The 23,544-nt window shown below is 51.4% G+C and overlaps 1 protein-coding gene across 4 annotated transcripts; it reads left to right on the top strand.

Moving 5' to 3' along the window:
* Positions 1 to 233: 233 nt before the first annotated feature.
* On the top strand, positions 234 to 21,962 carry NUP50 (nucleoporin 50). 4 transcript variants are annotated; one of them, XR_012476362.1, is made up of 8 exons: positions 234 to 419; positions 15,566 to 15,644; positions 15,727 to 15,810; positions 17,348 to 17,534; positions 17,990 to 18,568; positions 18,678 to 18,759; positions 19,855 to 19,962; positions 20,861 to 20,947. XR_012476362.1 is itself a non-coding variant. In XM_074227302.1 (8 exons), exons 1-8 carry the CDS (start codon positions 388 to 390, stop codon positions 21,793 to 21,795), a joined length of 1,365 nt encoding a protein of 454 aa, XP_074083403.1. In that variant the 5' UTR covers positions 236 to 387; the 3' UTR covers positions 21,796 to 21,962. The 4 variants fall into 4 exon arrangements, 3 of the variants coding, with proteins under 3 accessions (XP_074083403.1, XP_074083404.1, XP_074083405.1); XM_074227302.1 differs by lacking the exon at positions 19,855 to 19,962 and adding an exon at positions 21,593 to 21,962 and having other exon boundaries at positions 236 to 419; positions 20,861 to 20,979; XM_074227303.1 differs by lacking the exons at positions 234 to 419; positions 19,855 to 19,962 and adding exons at positions 15,180 to 15,213; positions 21,593 to 21,962 and having other exon boundaries at positions 20,861 to 20,979.
* The last annotated feature ends 1,582 nt before the right edge of the window (positions 21,963 to 23,544 follow it).

Here is a 23,544-nt window from a genome sequence, read left to right as displayed (position 1 = left end):
CTAGCATCTGGACTTCTAGGACTCCATCCTGGAGCTTCCAAGGCCCCACTTAGACCCAGTATTTGGGGCAGTCAGATGGAATATTCCCCAATGCAGGTGGCTGCCCCACCCCATGGGAATTCTGTCCCTGAGGAGGCCAGCCCAAGACCTGGTGGAAGTTGCCAGGGGCCTCAGTAGGCATTGTGAGGCCCTGCCCGGGTCACAGTAGCACAGTAGCATTTGAAGATCTCTTCCTCAAAGGTCAACTTGGGACACTGAAGAAGAGTGTGCCTGGAATGGTGTCAGAAAGAAGCTACCTAAGTCCATCCTAGTCCTCAGAAACAGGACCATCCCATTCCATGAAAGCATCTATTCTGCTGTGAACAGAACCACCCAGCAACAGTCAGAATGAAATATAAACTGAATTTCAATTGTACCAGGTAAGTGAGCCCAGCCCAGCATAAGCAGAACAAGGGTTCCCAGGCTCATCCTAACTGGCAGCTGCCTCATAGCTGGGATAAAAAATGAAAATGTGTGCCTCCCTGAAGCTTGGGGCCTCCCAAGCACAAGGTCCACTGATACAGAGATATGTGGTCCATAGATTTCATTCTAGAACAAGAACTAAAAGAGAGGGCTGTCTGAGTGGGCCCACTGAAAAGGACCACAAAAAGGTCAAAAGTAATAGCATTGTGCTAGGATTCTTCCTCTTAGTCCCAGCTGTCATCCCAAGGGAGTCTGGCCAAGGTCTGGATTTTCTCTCACATGAATCCCCAATATTAGCACCTGAGTAGAGCTATAGCAAAGGGTCTGGGGTTATCACTGGATGGGGGGGCGGGAATAAGGGAGTAGGATAGGAAGAACAAGGATCTGAATTCCAATCTGGTGGTCCTACCTCAGACTCAAATGAAAAGACCATCAATGCTTGTTATCAGGGACAGAGCCAAGATGGCGACAAGAGAGGAACGTCTCTTAGACGCTCTCTCATAAAACTTATAAACTAAGGACTCTAACTAAATTTTCAAGAGACAGAACCCACAGAGGGACCCAGTGAGGCAGTTCTCCTACTCAAGGTAACCTGGAAAAGAGAAGAAAGGCTCTGCTCCTTGGGGTTGGAGGGGTGGCCCACCAGAGGGGTGGCCTGCCAGAGCAAAAGAATGAAAAATTAGAAGAAAATGTAGAACATCTCATTGGAAAAAACAACTGATATGGATTTAGGAAAGATAATTTAAAAATTATTGGAATACCTGAAAGTCATGATCAGGAAAAAAGCCTTGACATGATTTTCAAAGAATTACTACAGGAAAATTGCCCTGATATCCTAGAAGCAGAGGACAAAATAGAAATGGAGAGAATCCGCCGATCCCCCCGAGAAAGAGATCCCAAAAAACAAATGCCCAGGAATATTATAGCCAAATTCCAGAACTCCCAAGTCAAAGAGAAAATATTACAAGCAGCCAGAAGTACACAATTCAAAATACCATGGAGCTGCAGTCAGGATCTCACAGGACTTAGCAGCAACTACATTAAAAGCTCGTAGGGCTTGGAATATAATATACTGGAAGGCAAAAGAGCTTAGAATGCAACCAAGAATCAACTACCCAGCAAAACTGAATGTCCTCTTCCAGGGAAAAAGATGGACTTTCAATGAACCAGGGGAATTTCAAATGTCCCTGTTGGAATGGCCAGAGCTGAACAGATGGTTTGATCTTCAGATACAGGACTCAGGTGAAGCATAGAGAGTGGAGGAGAAGGGGAAAATATGAGAGACTTAATAATGATGAACTGCATATATTCCTGCATAGAAAAATGATGCTGATAATACTCATATGAACCTTCTCAACAGAGCAGGTAGAAGGAGCTTTTATAGATGAAGCACAGGAGAAAGCTGAATTTGAAGATAAAATATGGTGTAAAAATGGAGTCAATAGAAAAAAGGGAAATGTAATGGGAGAAAGAAAAAGGAGAGGGGGGAATAGGCCAAGATATTTCATATAATAAGATTTTTCTTTATTACAATGAGCTATTGCAATGATATGGAAGGGGGGAAGGCAAGGGGAATGAGGGAATCTTCGCTCTCCTCAGAGGTGGCTAGGAGAGGAAACAGCATATATACTCAATGGGGCATAGACATCTGGAGTAAGAAGGAGAGGGGAGCAGGGGGAAGGGGTGGGGATGTGAATGAAGGAAGAGAGGATGGACCATGGGGGGAGAGTGGTCAGATATAACACATTTTCTTTTTTACTTCTTGCAAGGGGCTGGGATTGGATGGCCTGTCCAAGACCATAGGGCCAGGTGGATGCTGGGCCTAAGGGGTGGTATGGGGGCTCAGGGCTTCTTGGCCCCAGGACCAGGGATCTGTCTGCTGCACCACTCAGCGACCCTACAGCAGAGTCAGAGTGAAAGGAGAGAGAAAATATAGTACATGGTAGTGGAGAAATATGAAAGGAGGGAGTTGTGATCAGCAATGGCAATGGTGGAAAAATATGGAAGTAATTTTTGTGATGGATTTATCAAAAAGAATATGATCCACCTGTGACAGAGTTGGTGGTGTTGGAATACAGACTGAAGCACATTTTTTATTATTATTATTTGGGGGGGGGTGCAGGGCAAATGGGGCTGGGTGGCCTGCCTGGGATCACATAGCAGGGGGATCACTGGGTGTCTGAGACCGGATTTGGACCCGGGTGCTCCTGGCTCAAGGGCCAGTGCTCTGTCCGCCACCTAGCCGCCCCTACTATTATTACTATTTTATTTTATTTTAGGTCTTTTTTTTCTTTTTTTTGGTTTTTGCAGGGCAGTGGGGTTGGGGTGGCTTGCATGTCACACAGCTGGGTGATTGTTGGGTGTGCGGGGCCAGATATGGGCTTGGGTGCTCCTGGCTCTTGGGCTGGTACTCCGTCCACTGTGCCACCTGGACATACCTACAATTATTACTATTATTTTTTTAATTTTAATTTTAATTTTTTTCTCTCCCCTTTATTGCTCAAGCGAGTCTATATTTTGGGGGGGTATTTTGTTTACTCTTTTTTTTAGATTTTTTTTCAAGGCAATGGGGTTAAGTGGCTTGTCCAAGCCCACACAGCTAGGTCATTATGAAGTGTCTGAGGTCAGATTTGAACCCAGGTACTCCTGACTCCAGAGCCGGTGCTCTGTCCACTGCACCACCTAGCCACCCCTTTTGTTTACTCTTAAACAAGGATATATTATTAATGTATAAAAAAACATTATTTGTACAAAATGAGAATGAATAAATATTAAATTAAAAAAAATCAACATATTTATTCATCACTTGCTGTATGCAGAGACCCCAAGAGCCCCCTGGTGCTGGGACCCAGACTCAAACTAAAATGCATTCCTTGCCCTCCTGAAGCTTACAAATACAGGGTGGGGGAAGAGGCAGAGAAAGGTCAGAAGCCAACACTGCTAACTATGATTTCCAGAAATATTAGATCACTTAAAACTGCCTAGCCTAAACAAAGGCTTTGTATCTGCTCTTGAGGCCTGAGGGTGAACCCTAGGAGAAATCAGGGAAGGCTTCCTTGAGGAAAAGAGCTTTTCTGTAGGAAAGTATGGTACATGGGATAATGGGATTAGAGGACAGACCTAGAGCTGGAAGCAGTCATTCATAGGCTATTAAATATTTGACAGAGAAGGAAACTGAAGCCCAGACAGGGTAAATGACCTGCCCAGTGTCACACAAGCAGGAAAATTAACAAAGGCAAAGAAACAGGAAGGGCAAAGCCAATGTGGAACCTATGATTTTTAATTGAAATTAAAATTTTTCCATTTACATGCAAAGGTAGTTTTCAATATTCAGCCATCTGCAAGTTTGAGTTTCACAATTTTCTACCATCCTCTCTTCTTTCCCCCTCCTCATGGCAGCAAACAACCTTGTAAAAGTTGTTTATGTACATTTGAGTTTAACATAATTTCATATTAGTCATGCTGTGGAAGAAGAATTACAACAAAGGGGAAAAACATGAGAAAGAAAGGAAAAATATAATAGAAGTTTTAAAAAAGTGAACATAGTAGACTTTGCTCTGCATTCAGAATCCAGTTTATTTTCTCTGGATAGGGATGGCATTTTCTCTTAGGATGGTCTTTGATCTCTGAATTGCTCAGAGGAAAGAGCTGCCTCCATCATAGTGAGATCCATCTCATAGTGTAGATGGCTCTGTGATTACTTTGTCTTTTCATGCTTCTATAAAGTCTGGTCACAATTTCATTTTTTTTCTTTATTTTTTTTTTTTTAGGTTTTTTCAAGGCAAATGGGGTTAAGTGGCTTGCCCAAGGCCACACAGCTAGGTAATTATTAAGTGTCTGAGACCGGATTTGAACTCAGGTCCTCCTGACTCCAGGGCCAGTGCTCTATCCACTGCGCCACCTAGCCGCCCCTGGTCACAATTTCTTATGGAATAATACTCTATAACATTCCTATGCTACAACTTGTTCAACCATTCCCCAACTGATGAGCATTCCTACCATTTCCAATTCTTTGCCACCACAAAAAGCGCTGCTGCGAATATTTTGGAACATGTGGGACTTTTTCCATTTTTTATGATCTCTTTGGGATACATACCTAGTAGTGGTATTGCTGACTTAAAGGGTATGAACAGTTTCATTACTTTTGGGCCTAGATCAGTTCCCAAATGGGGAACTTTTTAAGGAGCTGAGATAGGAGAAGGAAGCGGGGGGAAGAACCTGAAGATGCTTTAGCAGAGAAGTATGACCAGACTCAGGAACAAAAAAGGCTATTCTGTTATTAGTGGTATGAAGGATGGATCACAGCAAATGAATCTGCTCCCAAATGACAGAGCAGAGCAAAGCAAGGCTGGGTGGGTTAAACTGGGCTGGGAGAAGCTTCCTGGAGAAAAAGCTTGAGGAGGGCCTCCAAGGATGGGCAGGAGAAGTTAGAAATATACAGAAAACTTTTCTTGAGGCAGAAAGCCACATGGAAATGAGGGTAGAAGCCAACCCTCAGCACTATCCAAGAGGCCCAAGTGCTGAGGAATGGTTAAGGAGCTTCAGAGAAGTTTCATCCTGATTTGTATTATGGTTATTTTCTGTTAATGGGGAGGCTGATAGGAATAGACCCCCATTCTCACAGTAGGAACTAGGCCATCATGGCTCCAAACAAGCTATTGTGGTCTGTCAGGTGAGAAAAATGACATGTTTTATAATGTGCCACATATGGCTTTCACCCAGATGACTGGAAAAACCAAGGAGTCATTCATTACAGCATCTGTTGCTGTGCACTAAACTGATCCAAACATGCATTTACACAGTACAGGGAAATGGTCCCCTGGGATCTCCTCAGCTATTTTAGATAAATAATGTGTGTCCTTTGAATGAGCTAAATAAGTGGTCCTAGGCTAGACCAGGAGAGCCACAGGGTCAGAGGGCCAACCATCATCACAGTTCTAAAATCCATCCCAAGTCCTCAGGAGGGCTACAGAGAGGATGACCCAACTAGGGAAGAGACTTCAATTCATAGAAGGTTTCTGCAATCCAGCTTCAGATGATCTCTCCAGCCTAGTTCTATATGATTTCCTGGGACCCTCTGGTTCCTGTCACACCGAACTTTGAAGCCTCCATCTTTCACCTCTTTGCCCTTGCACAAGCTATCTCCCCCACCCAGGAATATCATCTTTCAACTTGGCCATTCAAAATCTTTCTCTTCCTGAAGAAGCATTTCCAGGGTCTCCCTCCTCAAATTTTCCTAGTCTGTCTTGTCATGGTCTTTCCCTCTCCCCCCATCACATAACTGTACTTTTGCTGAATTGAATTTTCATTCCTTTAAATTGAGACAAAATAGCCTGCATTTCTGTAATTACAAAGTGATTCCTTTGAACTGACCTCATGTATGGAAGTCTCTATTTGACCAATAAGCAAAGAGGTTTCTACTGGATCATCGATGCTCTTCTCATTCAGACCCCCTGAAGCCCACTTCACCATGGTTCTGTTCCAATAGAAGCCATGAAGGGCTGGGTGCCAGAGGAGGCAGATGGATGGGCTAGACCCTTTACCAGTGAGATGCCTGGTCTGGGGAGGATACCACAGGCCAGAGTCAATATGTGGCTGACTGCCCAGGGTCCTGGAGACAGAGCATGGATTTCAGCTGAAGAGTGTCCCCCACTCCAAGAAGTCTAGAACCTCAGAAGAAGGAGGGAGTAATCCCTGGGGCTAGGGGAAAGTTCAGGCAGGAAAGTTTCCTTGATCGGACCTGGAGCTGAGATGTTTCCTTTATCTCAAAGAGGAGTTTCCCTTGGTCTCTCATTGTCAGAGTGGGCACTGAATTGGCAGCCAGCCTCAAAAAGACTGAAAGGTTGAGGCTTCCCTGTGAAATGTCACTGAACCTTTGGAGCACAACTCTTCAGGGTCTCTGAGGCTGCCCCAGGACTCCCTTAGAAGACCTCAGAATCATGAAATCTCTAAGAGCGGCCTCCTCTAGGATACTGCCTGCATGCCCACAGAGGACCCTTCAATGGGGACAGTGCAAGGCTTCTCACCCCTCCTTCCAGTCATACTAGCCTCTTGGCTGTTTCTTGGTTGCCACATATGCTTCATTGCCCAACACCGCACCTTGGCCATGACAGTGCCTGGAGCCGCCTCCTTTGCCTGGATTCAGCTTCTATTTCAACTCCAAAGGCTTTTCCCAGGTTCCTTATAAGTCAAGCCAGCCCCAGTACCTTCCATGTACACACTAGGTCCACCCTTAGTAATTTGTTTGCCTGCTGTCTCCATTAAGAGGGCAGGGTCTGTGTTTTGGGTTTTCTATATTCCCACTGATCAGTGATGCCTGCTGGCTGACAGCGTGAAGTCTGTTAGCTGGGGGGGGGGGGGTGCAGAGGGAGATGCCCAAGCACAGAGACAGGGAGTCCCCTGTGCCCAGTCCTGTTTGAGGTCCTTACAATAGAACCCTCAGACACAAGGACAATTTGAAAAGTTTTGTTTTATGGTTGACTTGTCCAGGACCCCACAGCTACTAAGTGTATCAGGCTGGATTTGATCTCATTTCTTCCTGAGCCCTTCCCTCTAGCCATTGCACCCCCTGCCCAGGCCTTGCAGGCCAGCCTCTCATTTTAGAGAAGAAGAAAACAGAGGCCCTGGAAAGGTGGAGAGACATGCCTAGGATTCGGCCAGTGACCTGCTGTAAGACTTCGGGCAGTAATGGAATTTGCAGTGCTGGGCTCCTATTCCTCACCAATGAAGTGAAGTAACTTGAGTTCAGTGACCATTAAGCACCCTCTCCTCTTGCTCTACCATTCCCTGTTCTAAGTCCCCTCCCAGCTCTGACATTTCTGGTTCTAGCTCTACCAGTCTTTGGTCTAAGGCCCTTACCAACTCCAAAATTCTTTGTTCTAAGTACTGCTTGCTAAGATCCCCACCCAATTCTGACGTTTCCATTTCTCCACAATAATTTGGCTAAATAGTATAAATAGTATTAATAGGAAATGTCACCAGACTGCACACAATTCATTGGCATTATATGACTGGTCTCTCCAAGCCCTTCAATTGGCCCCTGGTGGTTAAGTGTGATCCCAAGTCCCTCTGCCACTTTGGTTTCCTTCCATGGAATGTTCTCAATGCCCTTTCTAAAACGAGTAGCAGAACTGAGCACAATCCTCCAAGGATAGGATGGGGAGGGACTCTCCTCACCACCCTCCTACTGGGCAGGATTTCTCTCTTCTCTCTAAGCCCAGTCTGATATTGCATTAGCTCTTTTTGTCATCTCTCACTTTGTACTCCCACTGAGCTTGTGGTTCACTAAAACCCCAGATCGATTTTTCAGGTGAAGTACTGTCTGGTTGCACCTCTTGGAAAGTGGACTTTTTGAATCCATGTAGGAGACTTATTTTTCCTACTAAATTTCATCTTATCAGATATCACCTAGCCTGCTGAGATCTTTTTGGTTCCAGATTTGGGTACCTAACATTTTATTTAAGCCACCTATGCCCATTTCCAAAGTCAAACCTCCCTAGTTCTTAGGGCAAGCCAATTAGAGACCACCATCACAAGGACAGCAAGCCATAGTCCCCCAGGCATCATTCTCAGCCTCTTTTCCCCCAAACCAGAATTACTGCCAGTCATCTCCCCCACCATTTTCCATCCTGCCTTGCTGATTCAGCAACATGACAACAGGGAGCAGCAAAAGCAGGTTGTCTAGTGTTCAGGGGAACCAAGTCTCCAATCTTCTAACTTTCTGAGACTCAATCCTTCCCTCTAACGTGGGAAGCATGCTCACACCAGTCTCCTCACTTGGTAACCTTTAGCGGATTACAGTTGGAATTGATATTCTTCTCCTCCCTCCTGAAGGTTCACCATTCCAGAGAACAAAGGTAGGGTCTGGGAAGGAGGAGAGGGAAGGAAACACCCCTGCTCTTCACCAGACCCAACATGACTGCAGGTTCCTAGAAGGAAGGGACCATGTTCACCTCCCTTTGTAACTCCTAGCCTTAACACAATGCCTGCCTAAAGGAAGTATTAAAGAAATGTTAGCTTGGGAAGTAGATTATCACAACTTAAACAGAAACAAATCAGCTCTGTAACAGAACTATCTAAATCCTATACCTCTCCAGCCAGTGTGATGGTAAATGTGACAAGTTATAAGGTTTTTGACTAATTGCTAATGAATAGGTCCTACTAATTGTTATGAAATCTCTCAGGGAAAGATCAGTGGTGGCTTAGATTGGTGTAGAAAGGCTTGGAGGAGAAAGGGAGGGGACTTCATCCTCACCCTATTATCTGGGTAGAAGAGACTGCTTCTTGATCTCTGTTCAAGTCATCAGTCAGAGGAAGCAGATAGTTCCTCTTCTTTTGGCTGAGCCACCAGATTTATAGGCACATTCACCAACACATGGGCAACAGATATTCAGAAGGCATGTTTACTCAGAAGTTCAAGTGAAAAAAGATTGGGAGATTTGAGTGGCCCACAAGTTCAATATATGTGTTTCATTGCTTCTGCCCTGTTAGAGCCAGATCTATCTAGATAATGTGGTTCAATTTGGGGGGCCATGGCTCAGGAAGGACATCAATAATAAGCCCTCTGACAAGTGATGGTCTGACTTCTAGGTCCCTTGAGGGCATTCTTTATTGTCTTGGGGTGCAAGAAGAAAACAACTCGTTCAACATTGTACATAGTAACAGCAACATTGTGTGATAGCTCTTAACAATACAGGGATTAAAGACAATTCTAAAGACTTGTGATGGAAAATGCCATCCACATCCAGAAAAAGAACTATAGAGTCTGAATGCAAACCAAAGCATACTATTTTCATTTAAAAAAATTTTTTTTGTAAGTGTAGTCAGTCTTCTGGCTTAATTTAGATGGAGAAAATGTCAATGTGGATGGTGTTTAGTTCTTCCAGTAATGTCACTTGGCCATTGGCCAAAGATTGTATATTTAGAATACCAACAGTAAAATTAATGTTGGTATGGCTTCAAAGCATGTGGTTCTCAGCTCCAGAGTCTGCCCTCTTTTCTACCACTACGCCTCTGCTGCCGTGGTGGCAGAAGGGACCACCTGGGCTCCCGGCTGCTTGCTATTTTGATCCATTTCGGGGGATGCTGCACCCAGAAAGCTCATCCCTTCTCATGCCCACCTTCTGGGGACAAGTCTTTCTATGCTCGTCTTTAGAACAGTGGGTGCCTTGAACCCTTTCTAGCTTGGTGGAATTATCTTCAAAGCTTACACTGTGGCAGCCAACAATGAGAGAATCCAGAGTCCTGGGTGACCCAGACACCCCAGGTAAAGGATGGTGGACCGGATCCTTCATGGAGACATGAGGCCGCAGCCAGTTGGTTGTTTGAGCCAGTTTTAGTAGTAGCTACCACATCTTCATGGCCCCTAATTGGTTCCCAGTTCTTAAAAAATGTTTTCTGAGCCTTTTTTTTGTTCTTCCCATCCCATTTCCCATCCACCACAAAGCTGAATTTCCCTTTGTGATGGTACAAATGATTCCACAGAAAACCTAGACTGTAGAAAACTTGTCTGATGCCGGAAATGCCACCCCCTCCAAGGCAGTCCCCCTCCTCTCCCTCTGCTAGGAGGGTTCTCCCTTCTTTGGGATTGTCATTGCTTCAGCTGACTCTCCCAGACTCAGGAGTTCAGCCTCCGATAGGGGACCTTCTCATTGGAGCAGCTGCAGTTGTTGGATGCGTTTCTTGAGTCTCTTTCCCCTTTCCCAGAACTCCCAGGTATCACTTCTTACCACACCATAAGATTCCTTTGGGGTGTGCTAGGGCTTTGGCTGGAGCCTTGACCTACCCTTGGCAGAGCTGGAGCCCTCTGAGCCTTCTGCAGTCTATGAGGTGGCCCCTGACTGTAGGGGTCAACAATGGGCTTTTACCACATTGTACCCATGAGGATAATGGCCAATCCACTCCATTACTGGAGCAGGTCCTTGTCTAACCAAAGAATGAAGGGATGACACCACTTCTAGGACAGATACGGTACTGAGCATGAGCAAGAAGGAAGATCCCTGGCCTCAAAGACACCATTCAAAGGAAGGAAGAGGCCTCCAAAGAGGAACCATTGCAGCAGGATTCCTGCCCACCAAGAGGCTAGAGGCTAGAGTATGGCAGTGTCCAGGGCACCAGGCCTTTATTCCAAGAGCCTCAGACTAGCCATGTCACCCTAGGGAAGTCACTTACCCTCTATTTCCCTCAATTTGCTTCCCTGTAAAATGGGGATCATAATAACCCCGACCTTCCAGAGCTGTTGAAAGGAGTTCTCCTTACATGCTGAGGCATGAGGAGGTGGAAAGATGGTGCCAAGGATGAGTGGGCACCACTAAATAAGAACCAAGGGGCTGGCACAGTTTGACCACAGCTATCCCCAAGGGGAAGACAACTGAATGAATAATAATGCTTGTCTGTAGGAACAGCATTTCCCAAAGGGCCAGGAGGCTTTGTACAGCAGATGAATATTTTGGGGACCTCCACCCACTGGAGCTTGGTCTAAATGAAAATCACCCCCCAACCAAACTGTCGCAAATCGGACATAGTAAGGAGCTCTCCATCCATTCCCTGGAAGTCTCTAAGAGGAGGCTCTTGACTGAAGTTTGGGAGAATCTTCCAGCAGGGGTGGGGGGCAGGGGCAGAGTGGACGTGATTCTGCTAAGGCCCCACCCTTCCACATTCTGAGGGTCCAGGATGCTAACTCTGAATTCACTGGCAGGGGGTGGGGGTCTCCTCTTTTGTAATGGCACAAGCTCTGTTCAGCTTGACCACAGAACTAGGGTTCTGAAAATGTCACAAATACAAGAAAACCTTGGGTTCTAACTGCCAGAGGCCCTGCTGTGTGCTAGTGGGTTCAAGCACACCAAGGGCAGGGCCTCGAGTTCATCTGGGTCTTTCTGTCACCGCATCTGCTTAGAGGTGCTTTTATGATTGATCAATCCTTAGGAAAGCAGGCAGATCAGTAGGGAGCCAGTGGCTCCAGAAGGGGGATCTAGGGTGCTGGAGGCTGGAGAGCTTGTTAAATATGCAGTGGGAATATTTATATGTCTTAAAAATCAACAATCAACCAAAGTCAAATTGGGGTTATGAAAAAATTCTATAGGGGCGGCTAGGTGGCCCAGTGGATAAAGCACCAGCCCTGAAGTCAGGAGTACCTGGGTTCAAATCTGGTCTCAGACACTTCATAATTACCTAGCTGTGTGGCCTTGGGCAAGCCACTTAACCCCGTTTGTCTTGCAAAAAAAAAAAACAACCTAAAAAAAATTCTATGAAAAAAATGGATTTACTCATTCGTTCGTTTGATGAAAAAAAAACTGTTGATGCAGATTAAACTGAAAAGTGGAGAGAGGTACCTTTTTTTCCAGTTTGTTTGTTTTTTTTGTTATTAAAAATTTCCCAGCAGACTCTGCTTGGGGAAGCCATGCTACAAGGACCTGGGTCAGGTCTCTTCCCTGTCTGTTGGAACAGGAATCATTTAAGTGTTCAGGAAGATTTCAAAACTGGGAAGGAACTTTCAGTTGAAAGGGATGAAGGGGAGACCTAAGGAAGCCAGAGGCAGGAAAGCTACACAAGCTGCCTCACCCTGGGGCAGCTGGGCCAGCAGGCATTAACCAAAACAGCTTGTGTTGAGGGGGAGACTGGGGAAGAAGAGCGGGCACAAGTGGGGGGGGGATAATGAAACCAGTGGTTTGGAGGTGCAGAGGGGAAGATGGAGAAGTGGGGATTCACAGGGGTCTGTGTGCCCTATGTTAAGACCCTAGGCAGTTCCAGGGCAGAGATACAACAAATACCAATCAGCATGGGGAAGCTAGAGGGGCTTCCAGGGTCTTCTAGACCCTGATTTTCTGCTCTAGCTGAGCTCATACCTCCTGACCTGACCTAGAATCTTCTTATTTTAAGGGCAAGACAGTCAATGAAGGTTCAGGGGCCCTTGGCAATTGCCAAACCTCGGAGCAGGAATCTGGGGCTAGAACTAGGGTTGTTCTCAGGCCCAATTCCTGTGAATGCTGAGCCATCTAGAAGCACTGCTCTCCTGCCTCACATATCTCAGTATTTGCTCACATACCCACAAGACTGTGGCTGGGGAGGGGCTCCAGAGCCCCTGGAAGACACCCTATAACCGAGGCAGCCCTTTCTGAGAGGCCACCATGGGACCATAAAGTTGCCTAGGACTGTGGACTCGAGCTGTGTACAGGCATCTGACCAAGGGGTTTCAAAGGTGTGCAGGCTGTATATTCCTTTGAGGCTCTCAAATACCAGAGCCCAGTGTAGGTAGAGCAAGGAGTTGTCATGTTTCTCAGGCGATCTGCTCTCCAGATTGCTCCTTTGAAGAAGCTTCAGTATCTAGATCACACCCTGAACTGTGCTGGGCAAAGGAAATACAGACTCCAAAAAGAAACCACCATTTGGAAATCACCATTGGATAGGAGAGGTGGCCTATCCTTTTCTAAAGAAAAACAAATCAATTCCATCTGTAATGCAGTGAGAAGAGAGCCAGTCCTTCAGGAGGGAAATTAAGAGTTGCTATAATCACACCCAATTTGGATCAAGGTACAACATGGAAACAAAGTAAAGGCTGACAGATTGCTTTCCGTGGGGGGGGGGGGAGTAAGATTGGGGGGGAAATTGTAAAACTCAAATATTATCTTTAATAAAAATTAATTTTAAAAAAGAGTTGCTATAGAGAAGTTGATTTTTGAAATGCATTTTGGGGGGGCTTCTCCAAGGCAAGGGTCAGGAGGAAATGGAGGCCAGCCAAACCTTGGAGCAGGAATCTGCTCCAAGTGTGAGGGATAGAGAAAGGCAAATTTGGCTGGGTCAGAGAGCAGCGAACAAGAGGGCTGGATGATGATGAAGATGAGGTGGCTGCAGATAGGTTGGTAAAGACCTGAAAAGCTAAAGAGAAGTCCCTGGAAGTCACCAGTGCTTATTACAGATGGAAACCCGCACTTAGGCAGAATGCAAAAAGGAGAGAGAAGTGGCAAGGAGGCTGACGGAAACCTCAGAAAGAGGAATCAAGGGCTTGTGTGAAGAGAGGAACAACTCGACCTAGGACAAGGGCAACACCGAGGCGTTGATGACATCTTTGTCCTCCATGGGGGAGTGGCCTGGAGGGGGATGCATGCCCATTGCCCATTCCAAAACACAACTCTCTTCCCTCTTCCAAGTCTCCCTATTCCTGTTGAGAGTACTACCATCTTCCTACAGGGGAATGCTTCCTCCACAACAGGCTGCACTCTCCAGCTACGGCAAAAATATCTTTTAAAGGGAAGGAAAGGGATGCTGTCCTAACTTTCCTCACCTTTCTGCTCCTGCTGAGGCCAGGCCGGGGCACGTAGGCCATCCTTCACTAGACAAGGACAAGGGTCGAAGCTCTAGAGGCAGCAGAGATCCCACTGGTCAGACAGCTTGGTCCGATCCCCATTTTTAAAATAAGCAAAGTGAGGTGAGGATCACCTCTCTGGTGTATTCAGATATCGATCAGTTAGCTCTTGGCCCCCAGGAAGGATCTGGACAGTTGGCCTCCTCCCTTAGCAGTCTGGGAGGCCCCGCAGGACACTCGCTGCTCCCCAAAGAGGGGACCCTCAAACTCTCCTCAACTTCTCTAGAGACTCGTAGAAAGGGGCAGCTGGGTGCAGTGGACGCGCAGCAGCCCTGCCCTCAGATTCTTGACTGACTGGCTGGGTGACCCTGGGCAAGTCACTTCCCCGGGCTGCCGGGCATCAGGGTCATCGGCAGTCTCCCTGATCCAGCTGTGGCCCCTGGACCCGGACGTCCATCTGGAGGAGAAAGGGTGGCACCCCCTCACTCAAATCCAGTCCACCTGCTTTTCCTCAACGCCGTGTCCTTCAAAGCGGCCTCCAAGCGCCTGGCAAGGCGGGCAGGGTGGTGCAGAACCCAGGGCGAGGGCCCTTCGGTGAGGAGGGGTCACGGGGACCGGCTGGCCCCTCCCCTTTGGCCCCTACTGGCGCCCCTGCCCCTCCTCTGTCTCCGGCCTTGGCCTTGGAGCTCAGGGACGGCAGGAGGCCGGCCACGTGGCCTGGGGGCGGGGCCTGGCGCAGCCGGGGGCGGGGCCGGCCTGCCGGGGGCGGGGCCGGCCAGGGGGCCCCTGCCCTGCGCGAGCCAGAGCATTCCCGTGGGGGGCGGGGGAGGCTCCAGCAGCCACGGGCCGAGGCCGGGCCCGCGCGCTCAGGCACCAGCCGACTCGCCGGCCGCGGGGGTGGTCACGATGCGTCCCCAGCGCCTCAGCTCACCGCCCGTGAGACGGGCCCGAGCAACCTTGCAACCGGCTGGGCAAGGCCCCGGAGCCAGGCCCCGGAGCCAGGCCTCCCGCCTTCCTTCCGGGTTCATCCCGGGGGGGGGGGGGGGGGGGGGGGGGGGGCCGGAGACGGCCACCCGGCGGCGGGCGGGCTTGGCCCCGCCCCAACTCCGGCCGCTGCTCCGTGATTGGCTAGGTAGCTGAGGGACTGACAGTTCCCGCTTTCCCCCCCCCCGTATCCGGCCCCGCCCCCCGTTCCGGGCGCCCGAGGTCACGTGATCCTACGTCAAGACGCCCAGCACGCAGGCCTTCCCGCCCTTCCGCCCAACGGCCCCTCCGGCGCCGGCTCGAGGGGAGGAGGGAGGCCTCGTGGCGAGCGGGCGGGCGTTGGCGACCGTTGTCGCGCCTGCGCAGCGGCGGGCGGCGGGGCGCGGCGCCTGCGCGCTGAGCCCGGGAGGCGGCGCCTGCGCGACGGAAGAGCCGAGGCCGCGGCTGCCGGACGCGCTCCTTTCCGGGTCCGTTCCGTGAGTCCCCGCGCCCCCCACCCCCACCGCCCCCACCCCCGGGGCGCGCGCCATGCGGACACGCGCGGCGGCCTCCTCGGGCTGAGGCGGCGGGGCGATGCTGTGCGGCCGGGCCCGGGGAGCCAGCAGGAGCCGCCCGGCAGGTGAGGGCGGGCCCGGCGCGCGGCCCGCGGAGACCCCGCCGGGGAGGGGCGGGGAGGGGCGCCTCAGCCCGGGGGGGGGGGGGGCTCCGCGGCCTGCGGGCCAGCGCGCATGCGCCGCGTGCGTGCGGCGCGGCCCGGCCCCCGCGGGCCCGGGCGGACTCGGGGTGCGCCCGGCCCCTGACCTCATCTCCCCGCGCCAGGTACCGAAACATGGCCAAAAGGAACGCGGAGAAGGAGCTGACGGACCGGAACTGGGACCAGGAGGACGACGCGGAGGAGGTGAGGGCCCGGACCCCCCAAAGCGGGCCGCGGGGCGGCCGGGGGGCGCCGGGCTCTCCTGACCGCACCGTGTCCCCCGCAGGTGGGCACTTTCTCAGTGGCGAGTGAGGAAGTCCTGAAGAACAGAGCCATCAAGAAGGCGAAGCGCCGCGGCGTGGCCCTGGAGGTGAGCCGGGCCCGGGGCCTGCAGGCGCGGCCCCCGCAGTGCTGAGCCCCCTTTCCTTCCTGCCCCGCGGGCCTAGTGGGGCTCAGGACTGCCAGGTGGCCATCGGCTGCTCGAGTTCTCCTCACGCTCCTCCCCGCAGACCCGTCCCTCAGAACGGGGTTTCCTAGACCAGCAACACGTTGTCAACGTGCCTCCCCTTCCTCACCCGAGCCTGAGCTAGGAGGGGGGCCCGCCCCGCCGCTGCCCCTGCCCCTGCCGCTGCCCCCGCCCCCGCCCCGCCGCTGCCCCTGCCCCCGCCGGGTCTGTGCTTTCTGTGGCTCAGCTGGCCTTGCTCTGCCCTGCTTCTTGCGGGGCTTCCCAGGCTCGTCCCCTCCCCCGTTCACCAGTCCATGGCTGTGATGGGTGGGATTTTAAAAGAGCCGGGTCAAAGATGAATTCTGCAGCTCCTTCCCGGACTCACTTTTTTGTTTCAGTGGTTCCAGGCCTAATTGCACAAATAATTCTTGTTTTGGAGTTGATTGTTTGGGGGCAGAACAAGCTGGATCTGGTTAGGATTGTATCTCCCAATTACCTTGGAAATTTCCAGTGTAAAATGTTCCTGGTCAAACTCTTAAAATTAACTAGTAAAACAAGAGCAGACCACTGGGTCTGCCACCACATCCAGCCCATGACTCCTGGGAGCTGAGGGATAGCCGTGGATATATCAGGTGCCCTCCCCTGGGGAGCACTCCAGGGCCAGCCCTGCTCCTAAGCTGTGCAGTCCTGAGACCCCATGGAACAGAGAAAGCAGCCAGGCTTTGGGGACCATTTGTTTAGATTGGGGGGGGGTTGTGGATTGTATGTGTGTATTATGGGGCATTTAGAGGGTTTGGATATTTTTGTTGGTTGGGGGGGTGGCGCTTTGGGTTTTCCACAGGCAAGCCAAGTGTGACATGATTGATGATTTATTTTTTCTGGCTCAACTTTATACTTAAATGCCTGAAAAGTTGGTTAGTGGTTGACCAGAGGCCTAATTGAACCTGAGTGAGGGTCCTACCACTGTATCTAGAACGTTGGGGGGGTGTCGAACATGTGGCCCAGGTTGTCTTATTTCTGTCCCACGGGGTGGGGGGGGCAGCTGCCAGGAGCAGCAAAGCATGATGTAGTCACTCTTGGGGACATATGAAGGATCTGAACCCAGAACCTTCTTGCCCCAGTCCTCTGCTCTGTTGTGCCAGCAGTGCCTCTGTTTTGTGCTGATGGGGAAGTAGAAGGAACCATGGCCTTGCATTCAGGAGACCTGGGTTTGGAGTTGGTCCTTATTGTCAGAGGCAGGATGTGGTGCCTCATTAGGGGAGGAAAAGGAAGGTATCCAGAAGTGGTGGGAGGAGAGGTGTCTGTAGCCCCCCCAGGAAACAGCTCACATGGCTTGGTGCTCTGGGACAGCTGGGCTTGGTCAGCAGCAGCCTGCTGCTGGCCCTCTAGCTGCTGCTTTTGTCAGAATGCATGCACCATGCAGGCCACCATCTCAACCAGCCTTCTCTGGTTTGCTTTTCAGTCTGAAAGTGGAGGGGCTTTTAAAGGTTTCAAAGGCTTGATGGTTCCTCCAGGAGGAGGAGGCCTCGCTGGCTTCGGCAACGGCACCAGTATCAAGCCTCTGGAAGGCCTGTCGAATGGCAGTACCATGTCTTCTGTGTCCAACCTGGCCCCTGCCAAGACCACACCAGAAAAGAAGGTGACTTTTGGTGAGTTTCCCAAACGTGTGACCAAGGACACTGTCCAGCCTGCTTTCCCTTCAAAGGGCTCTGGGCTTTTTTACTCGAGAGCAGGGCGACCTGAAGCATGTCGCAGGGTCAGTGTCCTCAGTACATCATAACTCGTGGAACCCTCAGTAGAATTGAGCCTACTACAAATGGGAGCAAAACCATGCCTGTGGCTGGGTCCCTGACCCAAAGTGGCTAGCCCTGGCACTTCCAGACTGTTTGATGGGAGAGACAGAAGGGAGGCCAGGCCTTTCCTGGAGATGGAGGGAAATCCCTGTTGATACTCAGCTGAGAGAGGCAGGTTTTGGGAACTGCTCCTTTGATCTAAAGTGGACTTTGAAGTTGAGAGTCTCCCCTAGGGGTGCAAAAGGTCCCTTGGGTATGTCCCATCAGACAGCTGGGTCCAGCATGCTTCAAAGACTTCCTTTCCTGAACAGGCCGCATCACAGCCAATGGCCCCAAGTCTCCCTTGGGAACGGACAAGAAGGCCACTGACCCCAAGACCAATGGGGACAAGCAGCAGCCTTCCTCCTCCGGTCCCAGCGCCAGTGCCTACCACAGACAGCTCGCAGCCTTAAACTGCTCGGTGCGTGATTGGATTGTCAAGCACGTGGACACCAACCCGCTCTGCGACCTGACACCTATCTTTAAAGACTACGAGAGATACCTCACCAGCATCGAGCAGCTGCCTGGCAACAGTAATGACGGCAGTGGACAGAAGCAGACCCCAGCTGGGCCTGCCACCCGGGGCCCCTCGCAGCAGCCCCAGGATGAGGCACCACCAGAGAAGAGACCGACCTCGGCCTCGGCAGCCACGTCCACCACCTCTTTTCACTTTGGCCAGAAAGTGGATGGCTCAGTTCTGGGCCCCTTGGGTTCAGGCGTGGCAGCCAGCTTCTCCTTCTCTCCTGGAAACACAGGCATGTTTGGCAAAAGTGTGAGCCAAGCCAGTCCCATTTCTTCCTTCTCCAAAGTGCCGGAGGGCCATGCTGATGGGCCTGCTAACGAACGCAAAGGTAACGAGCTGGGCGGCTCCCCTAGGAGGTGGGCAGGGGAGGCCTGGGTTGTTGCTGAGGTGGCTGGGGACCCCAGGCCTTCCCCCAACAGCTCTGGGTCTGTCTTAAGGTGCTGACGAGGAAGAGAGTGAGGAACCACCTAAAGTCATTGTGACTGAAGTCAAAGAGGAGGATGCCTTTTACTCCAAGAAGTAAGTAGGGCATCTCTCCTGGGAAGCAGGGATGGGTCTGTTTGTGCAATACTCTGAGGTCTGCCCCCTGGGGGGGGTGGGCAGCCTGGATCCAGGAGGAGGAATCAGGCCACGGCCTGGGGCAGGGTCTGCTCTGTCCCTGGAACTGATGGAGCCAGGGCTTGTGGCCTCCTCCCTGCTGCCCTCAGTCCAAGGACTGAAATTGTTTACCTGAATCTTTTGAGAGCAAAAGAGCCTAGTGCGTGCCGGATCTGGAGCCAAAGACTCGAGTGCGAATGCAGGCTCCTCAGCCTGGTCTGCCCCTCCCCTTCTTCTTATATCTGCTTAGGATGGCTAGTTCCATCCTCTGGGCAGAATCCTTGTGCTAGAGTTTGAGAGCAGGAGATGCCTCCAGGGATTCGCTCCCTTGTTTCAGGCCCAAGCCCGTTCACTGATCTCTGAACTTTGATGGGAAGTGAGCCGACAGGCTAGAATGTTCACAGACAGGACTGACTCCTGTTCCAAGGCATGATGTACCCTGGGTTAAGCAAAGAAAAGGCAGAACTAGCAAGAACCTACGAGTCCTTTGCCGTCCTTTGTCAGCAGCGCCGCCGCCTTCCTGGGTTCTCCTGAGTGAGCCTCTGATCTGAGCCTGGCGGGGGGGGGGGTCTCTGGTGGTCTCAGCTCGCTCTTCCTCCACCGTCGCGTTGGGCTACTCCTTGGCCAGAGGCCGGCTGTCAAGGGTCCCTGCTTGCACCTCCTCTCCTCTCCTTTCCATCCTCCAGGTTTTCTCAAAAGCTCTCCCCACCCTAGTCTGGTTATCTCAGTGAACATTGGTCCCCAAGACCTTCCCACCTGTTCAGGCCTGGGGCACCCCCACCATCCTGACCCCACAGGCCCAGTCCTCAGGAGAGCTCACACCTTGTGCTTCCACAGCGGCGCTCACTTGCTGGCATCCTTCCCCTTCTGCCCTCTGCTATCCCTTTTATGCAGGCCTCCCAGCGAGAGCCTGAAGGGTCTGAGAACAAGTGGAGCCCCCGGCCCTAGCATGCTCCAGACTTCAGGCCAGGCACCAGGTGTTTTTCTAGAAATCCTCATTCCTTTCTTTCTGTCCAGGTGGTCTCTAGTCTCCTCTCCTGTTTCTTGTCTCCACTGACCTTCTCTCAAACGTGCTCTCCTGTGTCTATGTCCTGTTCCAGCCATGGCCCTCATCCCACCAAAGAGGTCAGTTTTCCTAGTTAAGGGCACTTGACCTGCAGCTGAGGGCCACCAACCTCATTCCTGGTCTCTGCTGAATTTTCTCTCCCGTGACATCCTGGGCATCTCTGCTGCCGTTCTCTCTGATTGCAGCTCCTCTCTGAGGCAGTTCTATCCCTTCCCTGGTTGGGTGTAAGCCCCTTGGACTACGTGCAAAGCTGTAGGCCTGGTCAGTGCCTACCCACAAGCCTCTGGGCACTTGAGTGTGACCAGGAGCTGAACCTGTCTAGGGCCTAGGCAGCGCCATCTTGTTGGGCTCCTTGCTTAGTCCACCTACCTTTGACGCCACCTCTCGTGTGGCTCTCCAGTTCCTTGCCCAAGACTCTGCCACCCTTGGCATCACTTCTTTAGGTGCTTGGTGCCCGTGCACAAATCCAGACACCCGAGTTGAAGACGGTCCTCAAGGGGAAGGATCAGACTGCCGAGCCAACGTTAACTGACAGCCAAGGGTCTTTGGCATAGAACCGGAAGGGTCCTGCAGAGCTCATTGGTCCATGAAGGCAGAAGTGGGGTTCTGGAATCTTAATGCCAGTGACCACCAAGACCTCCACAGGACTGGAGACAGGGAGTCAGCGGGAGGCCTCTTGGGGGTCGCATGAGGTCTGGTGGCTCCTGAGATTGCTTAATGACACTGGATGGTGTAGAACCAGGCAGAAAGGCTGAGGGTCAGGGCCTCCAAAGAGCCCTCTGGCCACCCAGAAGTGGCCCAGCAGGGTCTGTGTAAGAGAGCAGTGTCAGGCTAAGGCTCACTGTGCTGGGCTCTGCCACACTCACCTCCTTTTTCTGCCTTGCAGCTCCCAGGGACCCCGCTCTGCTTAGGGTTCCTGATGATGGTAACAGCACCCTTTTCATTGACTCTCCTCAGGTGCAAACTTTTTTACAAAAAAGATAATGAGTTTAAAGAGAAGGGAGTGGGCACATTGCACCTGAAACCCACGGCCAATCAGAAGACCCAGCTGCTGGTTCGAGCTGACACCAATTTAGGTGAGTAGGCTGAGGGGCTGAGCATCTTGAAGAAGGGGGACGATGACTTGGGGGCCTGCCCTGCAGGCTTTCAAAGCCATCCGGGATCCTTAGGGGTCTAGTGGGTTCTGACTTTTGCCCTCAAAAGCTGGCCACTGGTCCCGGTCCTGAAAACTGCTAACCAAGACCCCAGCCCTCTTCCTTGCCTGTCACCTGCAGGGGGGACAAAGGGTGGTCAGTGAGCTCATTTTCCTCCCAGTTGTCCTGTATGAGCTAACCACACTTGGTGGATAGTCTGGGGCAGGGGGCATGGGCTCACATCTCACTGGCTGAATTAGTGCCTGATACTGCTAAGGAACAGATTGAGTTTCCAAAGTTTTCAGTCAGAACTAGAATTGGCCCCCAAGTTAGTTTGTGTTTGCTTGGGTCTCTAGGGCAGGACTTGGTCCAGAGAGTTATCTTTTCTCTTGGGTTGCCAGGCACTTTGGACTGACCACTGTGTATAAAGACTGGCTCAGGGAGAGGCGGGGTCCCAATGCCACCAACCCCAGAGAGACGCCCTTCCCCTGGGAGGGTGAGGGGTGCCCAGCTAAAGCCATGGGTCCTTTTATGCGTCTCATCCATTCATGCACAGGTAACATCCTCCTGAACGTCCTGGTTCCACCCAACATGCCCTGCTCCCGAACTGGCAAGAACAACGTCCTCATTGTCTGTGTCCCAAACCCACCGGTCTGCGAGAAGAATGCCTCCATCCCTGTGACGATGCTCATCCGGGTCAAGACCACCGAGGATGCTGATGAGCTGCACAAAATCCTACTGGAGAAAAAAGAGGCATGAAGCTGGGCGGAGGGTTCAAAGACTTGTTTGCCAAGTTGCTGCTTTTTTCCCTGAAACTGAATCCTTTTATTCTAAACTTTCTACTTTGACATTCTAAGAAGGTACAGGTATTCTGGAAGGTTTTGTGGGGGGAAAATTACTATGGCCAATAAAAAGCTTTAACTGAATGCAGGACAGCTTCAGGAGTGTGTTGCCTTCCTTTCCTGGAAGAGCTGCCTGCACATGGCCCTGAGGGACCCCGGGATAGGGCAGAGGATGAGGTGACTCTCCTTTGGACCCTGATGGCCACTGATGGGGCACCCCCTGTGTGGCCACAGCCAAAGACCCAGGAATGGCCTTTTAATGGGAAGGGGGAGTGGGAGTTGAGGGGCTGAGCCCCTTGCAGCCCTGGGCTCTCTTGAGAGTGGGGGCTCTTCTAGTGGAACTCCCCTTAGGTGGGGATCCTGTTCTATGGTCCTTTGTGAATGAGGTGGAGAGGAAGAAGTGGTGGATCCTAGGAAGCCTCGCTGCCCTTCTGAAAGGGGAGAGGGGCCCTGGTGACCCTCCCACTAAATCCCCTACACTCTTGTGTAACCCTGGGAACCTGGGGTAGGTTTTCCAAAGGAAGACTATGAGTGCCCAGGGACTCAGGGTCTATGCCTCCCTCCTGAGACCAGACCCTCTCTCCACCCTGGGTATGGTGGAGAGCCTTCTGGGGTCTCCTCCAAGTATCCCATTTCCTTCCCTGATGTCAGGGATGGATGATAGTGGCATGCTGTGTTCTCCTGAGGGATGATACCTCACTCCCCAGTATCAGTGCCAGGAAAGTGCCCTGAGGGTGGGCATGGTTCTGCCCAGATTCTCAGGCAGTGGGCCTGGTGAGAACCCACTTTGCTGGTGGTTAGCCATTTTTCACTACTTGTGAGAGGTGACAATAGGGAACAAGGCGGGCACCTTACTCCTGCGGGGCATTGACCACAGCTATGTCTAGCCACGGAGCTAGATTCGTAAACTAAAAGAAATTAGAAACCACTTGGAAAGCGAGGAATTGTGTAGGTTTTGAGTGAGCATCTGATGGGCAGCGGCGCTGAGCCATTGTCTACCACTGGTCTTTGGGGGCCCTTGGGGGTCTTGGCTTTTGTCAGCAGTGCTGGGGGCAAGCAAGAAAGAGATTTTTCATGAAGCTCTGCCTGGGATCCTGCCCCAGGAGGTGACGGGGGCGCTGCTCTTAGGAGAGGGGAACAGTGGTTGAGCCACCTGGGGTGGACTCACCCCAACAGCTGCCGAAGCATCAGGGGCCCTGAGGCCACCCAAGGGGCTGGCAATGCCCTTTGTCCTGCTGTGCCAGCCCTTGAGGCTCACAGTACACTGGCATTTGGGGTTTGTATTGCTTTGAATGGTCCCACTGAGGACATGTAACAAATCCACAGAATGTGAATAAACAGCAAGTGAACAAAATGCAGCCATTGGGCGTCTTTATTGCAGCTTGCTGCGCCACTGCCAAGCCAGGGAACCAGGCAGATGCCTTAGTTTTTGTCCATCCCTGGGCTCAGACCCGCCTCCTAATCTCAAAGCACCCCCTTTCTTCTTAGCTCTAATCTGGGGGGGTTGGTATGGAAGCAGAAATGCCCTTGGACTATAATTGTTCAAAAGAGGGGTTAGAAAAGGGTATCCGAGAAGGTAAGGTGCTCTTACCACACCCTACCTCACCCCCCCCCCCCCGGGCACAGTCAGGCCAGCCCTTTGCCTCAGGTCTGGGGGCCTGCCTTG

Source organism: Macrotis lagotis, chromosome 2 (genome assembly GCF_037893015.1).
Source record: "Macrotis lagotis isolate mMagLag1 chromosome 2, bilby.v1.9.chrom.fasta, whole genome shotgun sequence".
Taxonomy (NCBI): Eukaryota; Metazoa; Chordata; class Mammalia; order Peramelemorphia; family Peramelidae; genus Macrotis; species Macrotis lagotis.
Note: the sequence above shows the minus strand (reverse complement) of the source record. Positions and strands in the feature narration are given on the sequence as shown.